At 48.1% G+C, this 9631-nt stretch overlaps 3 protein-coding genes across 4 annotated transcripts in view; 1 reads left to right on the forward strand and 2 right to left on the reverse strand.

Moving 5' to 3' along the window:
- Positions 1–1408, reverse strand: part of MAD1L1 (mitotic arrest deficient 1 like 1) — a 347495-nt gene extending 346087 nt beyond the window's left edge. Inside the window, exon 1 of one of the 2 annotated variants that reach the window (XM_038187038.2) lies at positions 1263–1408. The gene's annotated coding sequence lies outside the window, so the exon portion shown is untranslated. Of the gene's footprint in view, positions 1–296; positions 1092–1262 lie in introns of those variants that run through there. The other variant, XM_038187039.2, reaches the window with a different exon arrangement.
- A 764-nt stretch (positions 1409–2172) lies between these two features.
- On the reverse strand, positions 2173–4826 carry MRM2 (mitochondrial rRNA methyltransferase 2). The gene is made up of 3 exons (XM_038187041.2): positions 4691–4826; positions 3642–3931; positions 2173–2950 (listed from the first exon to the last, which is right to left on the reverse strand). Exons 1-3 carry the CDS (start codon positions 4708–4710, stop codon positions 2526–2528), a joined length of 735 nt encoding a protein of 244 aa, XP_038042969.1. The 5' UTR covers positions 4711–4826; the 3' UTR covers positions 2173–2525.
- A 91-nt stretch (positions 4827–4917) lies between these two features.
- NUDT1 (nudix hydrolase 1) lies at positions 4918–9350 on the forward strand. The gene is made up of 4 exons (XM_027469052.3): positions 4918–5052; positions 5456–5612; positions 8476–8621; positions 8840–9350. The coding sequence occupies exons 2-4, from the start codon at positions 5461–5463 to the stop codon at positions 9010–9012; spliced, it is 471 nt and encodes a 156-aa protein (XP_027324853.1). The 5' UTR covers positions 4918–5052; positions 5456–5460; the 3' UTR covers positions 9013–9350.
- Positions 9351–9631: the final 281 nt, after the last annotated feature.

The raw sequence follows: 9631 nt of genomic DNA on the forward strand, positions 1-9631 counted from the left end.
GCAAGATATTCTGATTTACCACGTTCAGAACCCAACCCGCTGGTCACTGCTGGAACCAACTCGAACCAGAAACTAATATCCAACCGAGGCTGAAGTTGCAGACCTCCAAGATGAGAAACCGATGCAATACAGTTTGTTCTGCCCCTAACAGTATACACAAAAGGGCTTACTTTCATTTAAATAAGCTTCCCCCTGAATCTCTGCCCGTTAACAACGGTATAAAAGCTGTCTTAAGTTGCGCAGAATTGAATTCTCTCTTCTTTTCTAGTGAAGGTAGATTCAGTGATATGAGTTACCGTTGCAGGAGAAGAATGTCTGCAGCACGTAACACAAACAGGACTCGTTACTCTTCTTCCAAACATCTTAAGGGCAGGAAGAGAACTAATTCCAAGCGAACAGCAGGCTCCACCATGTACACAACCTGGTTCTGGTTTCCAAAAAGCCCTTTGGTACCTAACTGGCTGCAAGTCTTCCCCATTTCACACATCACTTCTGTCAGTAAACCCTTATTCTCATACAAATATCTGCAATTCCTCCTTCAGATTTGGAGTAACACTGAAAGACCAAGGAATAATCGAGCACAGAGGCCAAAGATGCTGGGGAGGTTTCCTCACGAGGCTTTAAGTGAACCCCTGCAGGCAGCACAACCCCTCAAAGCCCAGAAGGTTCTGGGCCCCAAAGCTGTGCCCCAGGGCCAGGCTCAGGGCTGATTTTCAGGCTCAGGTGCTCCTGAGAGCAACACAACGGTTACTGGTTGGGTTCCTATCAGCACGGAGATGTGGTGTAAATGGAGCACATTAGGGACAAATCAGCCCAAACCCCAAATAAAATGTTTATTTGAAGCGAGCACAGCACAGACACGAGGACACCGCCAACAGGTGACTGACTTCCAGCAGACCCGCTTTGAAAACACTCAGGAAAAAAACAAGAAAAGCAGCAATAAAACCAAAACTCTCATCCCCTCGCTGCACAACACCTCTTTTACTTCAGTTCATTTTATTCCCACAGCCCAGCGCCCCGCAGCGGAGCACCCGCGGGCAGGCGGGCGCCTCGGGGGCTGCCCCTCACGGAGCCCTGAGGCGGCCGAGGGGCAGCGGGGCCCCGCCATGAGCCCCCCGCCCCCCCCACACAGCGCCGTGAGGGGGCCCCCGAGCGCGGCCGGACGCGGCCGAACCCGGCCGAACCCAGCCGAACGCGGCCGAGTCCACCCGAGCCCGGCCGAACGCGGCCGAACGCGCGGCCCCCCCCCACCCGCCACTCACCGCCGCCTGCCCCGCTTGGATCTCCCTCCTCGCCCGGCCGCCGCGATCTCACGGGAACTCGGCGCCAGCTCTCGCGAGGCCAGCGGCCCGCGCCGCCGTACTGACGGGACGAGGCGCGCAGCCTGAGGCGCTACCGTAACGCCAGCCGCGGCGCCCCGAAAAAAAACGCTCTAAACGCAGATTTTCACGAGTTTTTCCCAATTGCACGTTTGATTAACGTTACTTATTAATACTATTAGCATAACTAAGCCGTTCAAAGCAGTCTGTTTATAAAGAGAAAGATCTGGAAGCCTACAAACTGGCAGTGCCACCATCCCCTCATGACCCACACCGCGGATAAAAGCGCTGTTTAATTAAGAAGTTGTCACTGCCAGGTACACAGTGGCTAAGTTTATTTTTGCAAACAGAATTCAGCGATTCAAGCACAATCCTATCAGTAATTCCGCCTGCCTGGGATTCAAGAAAATCCTGTTACTTTACCTAATGAACACCGCTGGGCAGCTATAAAACGTTACTGAAAACAGGGGGAAATTATCTTCTGGGCTATGAGACCCTGCCCTGCTGTCACTGACTGGATTTAGGAGCACAATGAGGCAGCAATTTCTAAATATAACCCTCGTCTTCAGCAAATGCAGCAAAGCCACCCAGCTGAACAGCCCACAGCCAGAGCCACACATTGGGAATCTCTGCACTATGGATCGTACGTGCCAACGCAGCCTGACATGCATGAGAATGCTGCCTGTTATTGCATGTGCTCATAAATTGCATCAGCTTTTAAGAAAGATGAAGAGGAAATAAATTGACTCAACCTCCCCCTAGCCATTCCCTCTCCTCCTGACAACCACCTTTATGGTTAGTCTCCAATACGACAGCGTTAGTACTGCAATGATTTTCAAGCACACATTAAAACTCGTATAATCACTGTTTTATTTTCATTTCCATTGTTCCAGCCCCAGAGGTTGCCTTTCAGATTGTTCCTCTCTGTTGCCAACCCTTTTCTCTGCAGGTGAGAAGCAAGATTGGACGTCTCTGCATGTGTAATTAGAGGATAAGCTCAGTGGGGCACCTCCCTGGTTTTCTTTCTCTATTTGAAAAGCACGATGTACTTCCTGAGGATTGTGGCAGATTTTCCCAGGTTGTTCTCAACAACGTAACAGCTCAAGCTGGGGTTCTTAATGCTGGGATTTTTCTTTCAACACCTGCCAAATTCAGATTTCCCATCAGTGTCTGATCACCTGTTTGATAATCTGCATTTCTCCGCTTTCATTTCCCTTTGTACAGTCTTGCCAAGAAATAAGATTCAGAAGAGTCCTTCCGGCTGGCCTGAGGCTTTAAAGTTTTCACCTCCCGGAACTGCTCCTTCAGTCTGTTTTGAAGAACACGGGACTCGTGTCCATCCCAGAACTTACACAGCAGCGTTCCTTTAGGCTTTAAAATACTTTGTGCCAGATTCACAAGGCCTAAACATAAACTGATCAACTTCTGATGGTCCAGGTCTTTAATGCCTGTTGCATTAGGTGCCATGTCGCTCAAGATAGCGTCCACCTTCCCTGCAGGAAGCAGGCTCTGGATTGCCCTCAGCGTGTTTGGGTCTGTAATGTCAGCCTCTGGCAGGAAGACAGCTCCTTCCAGTGGGGAAATCCGCATGAGGTCAACTCCAAGGACGAAGCCAGTGGGGGCAGAAGGATCTAGATGACAAGAATGAATGACACACTGAATCCTTATTAAAATGGTTGAAAACAACTTTCAGATACATGAGCTGCACAATATTTGATAAACAAAAACTTATTTCCTGCCACAAATGATTTTCCTCTCCTTCCACAACCAGCCGGCTACATGCATCGTGATGAATGGTCTGCTCTCAGCTAATCCATTTATAACTTTAAACACGAGTTATTTTGGATAAGCAAGGGATACTTTATTGTTTTTTTTCTATTTTTTTTCCACAGATGTCAATCTAAATCCCGGACAATAGTACAGCTGATAATACTTTGCATTATAAACATTAATGGCTTAAAACACGCAAACCTTATGTTGCTACCATTTTTCAAGAAGGGAGATAAAAATTCAGAAAATCCACATAACCTATTGGAAGCCACACGAATTTCCAGACTGGATGAGGGCTCTTCTCCCCATCACAGTTAATTAGAAGACTTATTTACATCTATAGTAGCACCTCATGGTAAATTCTTACTTCACAAATATAACTTCTGCAGACCACATGAAGATTTACTGTTCTTTACCACGACACTGGCACACACCTTCACACTTCTATCCGTGACTCTGCTGTTTGCCTACTCCACCACCTCACAGCTGAGTTTCCTCACAGACTCCAAGGCAAGTATAAGCCCATCTTGACTGCCAAAAACATGCACTTACCAGTACCTAAGGCGTTGACCTTCTCTACAGCAACCTGACTCCAAGCACCTGGTGCTGCCCCACAGTCTAGAACGGAGAGTCCTGGTCGGAGAATATGGAACTTGTCATCGATCTCCAGTAACTTGAAGGCACTCCGACAACGGTAGTTCTGCTGTTTCGTTGCTTTGACAAAGGGATCCTTCAAATGCCGCTCCAGCCACCAGTTCTCTGTTGCAGTTTTCTTCTTTAGGAACCCCACCGTGGTGTGCAGACACCTGCAGTGCAGGTGAAGGCTTGCCAAACGCTGACAGCTGCCCAAGAAGAAAGGTGACAATCAATTAGTGCATGGTTACTAAAGCCTTCTGAAACACATACTCATTAGTTCTTATATTGACTACAGTTCCACCTATTTATCACCAAGCTCACTAAAACCCTCAACATTTCGGGTATACTTGGCATCTTCAGTTACCTGCTCCAATTACAATGAGAAAAGCCACAGTTTGGATCAAGACCTCACTGGTTCTCTCTGAACACAGAGGAAAAAGAGGATCCCATCCCTAAAGAGCGCTTCGGTTCTGCTCAAGCATTTGTGTCCAAGACTTGTGGACACCTGATGCTTTGAACAAGTTCATCGGCCATCCCATGGGGTCGGCAACCTCCATGCAAGCAGGGCCTTTGTGGGAGCCGGGGTACGACTTCACCAACCCACACTCCCCACAAGCCCTGAGGGATGTGTTAGAGAAATCAGGGGTGCCTGAGTATCTAAGGGCTGCTTTCCCTTTCCGTGACAGCCTTTTAAAGCCAAGCACCCACCATCTTAAGGCGAAGGGGAGCTGTGGTGCTTACACAAGCAGCCCAACAGAACCACAGCACATCCCACAGGGCTCACTGAGCCCAATCCCGGCTCCACACAGCACCACGCCAGAATCAGCCCATGTGTCTGAGCGCCCGGACCTAACGCTCGGTGCTCTGACCACGTCCCTGGGGAGGCTGCCCCAGCTCCCGACACCTCTGGGTGCAGACCCTGACACCCAGCCCGCCCCTGCCCTGTCCCAGCCCCGTGCCTCCACCTCGCAACGCCCGCCCTCATCCCGCACACGCCGCTGGACGCCGGCCGGCCGGGACACGTTCCACCTTCACAACCTCCCCTCCTGCATTTCCAGTGAGGAAAACCCAAGGCGCCGAGCCAAGCCCTGCACCTCCCGAAGCAGAGGAGGGTCGGCACCCCCACAGTGGGGCCAGCCCCAGCGCCTCTCCTCAGCCACACCGCCCCCGGACCCTCCCCTCAGCGCCGCGACATGGCGGCCGCCGGGCCCCGGCCCTGCCCGCTCCGGGGCGGTGCCGAGGGCGGTGCTGGAGCCTCAGCGGCGCGGGAAGAGCGGAGCCGAGGTTGTGGCGACTGGGACATCGCCATCAGGAGCCCATCGGAGAGGTCCGGAGGGGATTTGGGTACTGGGTGTAGGGGAAGTCGGGGGTTGGGGTAGGGACGCTGAGGGGACGAGGGGTTGGGGACGGAGAGGTGCGGGGACAAAGGGGTGGGGAGGAGGTGTGGGGACAATTTGGGGAGGGAGAGGTGTGGGGGCGAGCTTTTGGGGAAGTGGAAGGCTTGGGGAGGGGGTGTTTGGGGAAGTGAAAGTTTTTAGGAGGGCGAGGGACCAAAGGTTAACGGGGAGCGCCACAGAGCGGTGTGCGGGGCAGCACGGTGGGCCCTGGGGTTTGGGAAGGGGAACTGGGTGGTGGGGGGCTTCCTACAGGGTCTGGGCTTCAAGTCCCGGCCTCTCCTCTGAGAGGTGCTCGGTCTCAGCACTCTTCTCAGCACACCCTGCCTCGCACAGGAGCCATGTCTACACGCAACCTCTTCACCCTCGTCCTGGTGGTGCAACCGTCTCGCATCCTCCTGGGCATGAAGAAACGCGGGTTCGGAGCCGGGCTCTGGAATGGTTTTGGGGGAAAGGTGCAGACAGGAGAGAGCATCGAGGAGGCTGCTCACAGGTGAGACCCAGCCCTGGGAGAGAGGGATGTGAGGGTGTCGGGCTGGAAGGTGTTGGGCTGCTTTTGGTGGGGTTGCTGTGGCTCAGCTGATCCGTAACGCCCTTGTCACCAGCCAGGGAAATCACAAGTTACCTCTGAGCAGAAAATGAAACATTCCACAGATGTACGAAGGAACGGGATGGCTCCCTGTTGCCCATCACCTGTAAATCTCTTAACTTCCAGTCTGCGAGTAACTGGAAGTTACTGAGCGTCCTCCCTCCCATCCATCGTATGGACTATACCTAAACTGAGACTTAGTCCGCAAGCAGAGGCTCTGTTCATAAAGGTGCATAGTTTATTTTTGACTATATAGCAGAATTACAATTTATAGTAGCGTAATCTTATGTTTTAAAGATGCTATATAGATGCTAAATTCCAGTAGCATTTTTTGTGCCATGTGAAAACAGTGACAAAATATTAGAAACTTAATTTGGAGATGCCTCATGAACAGCACAGTGAAAATTTATTGCTTAACTGCATAGAGGCATTTTAAACGCCTAATGCTGAGTTAGGGAATTGAATTCCATCAGTCCTGAGATATGGCACCATTTCTGAAGCTATTAGCAGCGGTTCATTGGAGGACTTTCTTCTGTTTAGTCATTGTAATGAAGAAGTAGATCAGTTGAATCACTGAACTCTTCCAAAAGTTATGTTGCACCTTGTTCTTCACATGAATGTCATAGATAAAAAGCCACGCTTTGCCACCTTCTCACTCTCTGATGCATGGCCAAGCTTACCTCACACCTGCAGGAAGTTTAATGTCAGTGTGCTCCACAGATACCAACAGCTTTTGCTTGAAACATTCTCTTCAGCTGTGCCAGCACAACTGCTTGGGTTCTGTGGTGAGCTAATCAAGGGGGCAGAACAGGCCTTTATGCAGATACATGCTCAGCAGAACGCTAGGTTAACGTACCTGATGCTTACATTGTGACTTTTCATAGAACTTTTCATCTCTGAGTGGAGGGTGGGAGATCAGTCCCATTACTTAAAGCAGATCTTCGTTCATTTACATTGCTACCACATGTGATGTAAAATGATCTGATTAATTTATTGATTGACTTCCTACATGCCTGTTTATCTGTGCTAACTTGGAGTTAGAAACTGGAACTTTAACCCATACAACGCGCTACGTGGTAAAAGTGCCAGTGATCTCAGTGCAATGTGCCACAGTACAAACAGCACCTGCCAGCATGGACTGTGGCACGGTCCAATCTGCAGCCCTCTCCTCACAGCTCGAGTTTATTGCAGAATTACACAGCCGATTCCTATCAAAGTCAGCTGAGGAGGAAGCAGAGCCAGGCCTGGCTGGGTACTACACAAACGCCGTGCTGCCAGGCGTAGGGGGAAGCTTGGGTGCAGCTCAAGTAAAACTTCTTTGTACAGGCTCTGCTCTGTATCACAACCTGAGGTATTAGGCTGCGGTTCTCCGTGTGTCTCAGATTGCCCAAATTGTTAAATATTAAGCTGAAACATGAACATTACATTAATCCTGTAAGAATTCTGTACTCCACTGGTTATAGCACGTTCCAAGTACCTGGGCACCCGCAGCTCTTCAGCGTCCCATCCTGTAAGGGGAACATTTAGCCAGTTCATTATTTCCAGTTTGCTACCTGTAACATTTCCATTTACTATCTACAGAGCCGAATAGCTGACAGATAAATAGCTTAGAAAATCACAGTAATGTTGTGCTCATTGTTCAATTAATGCAGTCCATAAAATGAGGCTTTTAGCTTTCTTGCTGGAAAACTACCTCTATTCTAGGCATGGTTTCCCAGGAAGATCAACTAAAGCTAGTTAAGGTATTAGACTAGAATATAATTTTGATGGATAGAATCCAAGAAATTAATGCCAAAGAAAGCTGGAGCCTTAAAGATAACTTCCGTTATCTTGTGAATTGTTAAGTCACTGCCAAATACACAACTAGATTAATTATTAACCTTAACTGAAGTAGTGTTGCAAAGTATTTCTTATTTTTGTACACTAGAATAATCACGACTAACATAAAGCTACGCTTTCTTAAAGGCAAGTTTTGTTTTTAAAAGGAAAAGCCCTGAACGTGTAGCATAAACAGAGCAAATAATTTGATGTGCTTCAAGTAGCCACGCGTGGTGATGCACTGAAAGCAGCTGTTCAGCAAGTCTCTCAGAGTGCCCTTACAAGTCTTGCCTTGTAGCCTCTCTCTTATGCTAAGTGTATTTCCAAGGAGCAGAAATGGAAATTTTATACAATTGCTTTGTGTTTTTATATGGCATTTGACTGGGAGATGTTATTCCTGATCTTCCATGTGCAAATAACGTTACATAGTGCATGTTAGTACTTAAGCTTCATTTTGCCTCAGAAGTAGCAGAGTTTGTGGCAAGCACAGATGTTCTAATAGTGCTTACTTGTGTCCCCACAGTTCTAAAAACCTTAGCTTGTAGGCTAAGCCTTCTGCTTGTCTGAATAAAGCCTATTTCAGAGTTAAGCCACATCCAGCTACAGTCTTAGCACGTATGAGTTAGCCCATTTCTAACAGATCTTGGGAAAGATCATCCCATGGCAAAGGGTGTAAATTACACAGATCAGTTTTTGTGAAATTTCCCTCTGTGACACAGACTACTTCCTACCAGCATCTGGAGCCTCATAGTCACTCATAAGCCAGTCTGACACTGCCCCACTCTGGTGCTAGTCTTAATAGTGTAACATAAGCCAGAACTCTGCTTTGCTGCAGGTACAGCTTTCACCTTTAATTCACTTTGGGTGTTTTGAATGTGCATGTAAAGGCAGTAACTGCTTTTTTGTTCTCCCACTGCTTGCTTTGATGTCAAGTCTATTTCACATACAGGGAACTCAAGGAAGAGAGCGGACTAACAGTGGACACCTTGCAGAAGATGGGCCAGATCACATTTGAATTTGTAGGCAGCCCTGAACTCCTGGAAGTTCACGTTTTCCGGGCAGATCATTTTAACGGCGAGCCAGAAGAAAGTGATGGTAGGTGCTACCTCTCCTCTAGTGGAGGAGAAGCATGGGCATTCTCCTCTGAGACAGTATTGCTCATAAATAAATACAGAAGTATTCACACAGAATTTCTTTTGAGAAGGGAGGCAGCTGGGCTGTAAACAGAAGCTGTTTGTTTGACAGACAGTCAAAACTCCAGGCAGCAAAAAAAGCAAGACACAATTTCATGCCAAGTTGTTTTCTCCCACCAGAAATGCGGCCTCAGTGGTTTCAGCTGGATGAGGTGCCATTCAGTCAGATGTGGCCAGATGATATCTATTGGTTTCCCCTGCTGCTTCAGAAAAAGAAGTTTCGTGGCTATTTTAAGTTCCAAGGACAAGACACTATCTTGGAGCACACCCTGGAAGAAGTGGAGGAAATTTAAGAAGAAAACAGAAGCATTCATCCCACACGATGCCTACAGTGAGCTAGAACGCCATGAGTACTTCCAGGGGTCTCCTTTCTCAGCTCCCCAGCAGAGATTTATCTGCCGGGTCACCGGGAAGTAAAGAAAATAAGGGCATTTCTTAAAGTAGATATAGATGAAAGGAGACTTTCCATGCTGTGAAGTCCCTGGCTGTAGCATGGTTTAGTGGTTACTTGATGACAACTCTGAAGAATGTGCAGTTAACCCTTGTTTCTCAGGTGGTTAATGTGGTAGGCTTTTCCATCATAGCTGTAACTCTTTTTTAAAAAGATTAAAAATATTTTTCAGTAAAATAATTTGTTTTCCTATTATGAACATCTGGCTGATTTCTAGACTGCTTAAGGGCCTTTCAGGAATTGGCTTCCTTTCACAGAAACTCTTAAGTGGACTGTTTCTCAGACTAAGCACTATCTGTCAAGTATATTCTCTGTGCCTGTTTCTACATAGTTCCCAATGTAGCATTACTTCCTGGGAGAAGGTAACATTTTATCAGTGCTGTGAAAACCCTTTGAAAAGTTAGGTAGTGATCCTTTCAGGATTCCCCTGCTGAATGCAGCATAAGATTATAGGAGTTAAG

Source organism: Anas platyrhynchos, chromosome 15 (assembly GCF_047663525.1).
Source record: "Anas platyrhynchos isolate ZD024472 breed Pekin duck chromosome 15, IASCAAS_PekinDuck_T2T, whole genome shotgun sequence".
Classification (NCBI taxonomy): domain Eukaryota; kingdom Metazoa; phylum Chordata; class Aves; order Anseriformes; family Anatidae; genus Anas; species Anas platyrhynchos.

Coding starts and splice junctions, on each gene's coding strand:
- MRM2 (XM_038187041.2), bottom strand. CDS start 4,710: ATGAGGGCGGGCGTTGCGAG. Junction 3,932..4,690: donor ATGAGGGCGGGCGTTGCGAG/GTGGAGGCACGG, acceptor CTTCTTGGGCAG/CTGTCAGCGTTTGGCAAGCC. Junction 2,951..3,641: donor GGTCAACGCCTTAGGTACTG/GTAAGTGCATGT, acceptor CTTGTCATCTAG/ATCCTTCTGCCCCCACTGGC.
- NUDT1 (XM_027469052.3), top strand. CDS start 5,461: ATGTCTACACGCAACCTCTTCACCCTCGTCCTGGTGGTGCAACCGTCT. Junction 5,613..8,475: donor ATCGAGGAGGCTGCTCACAG/GTGAGACCCAGC, acceptor TTTCACATACAG/GGAACTCAAGGAAGAGAGCG. Junction 8,622..8,839: donor CGAGCCAGAAGAAAGTGATG/GTAGGTGCTACC, acceptor TTCTCCCACCAG/AAATGCGGCCTCAGTGGTTT.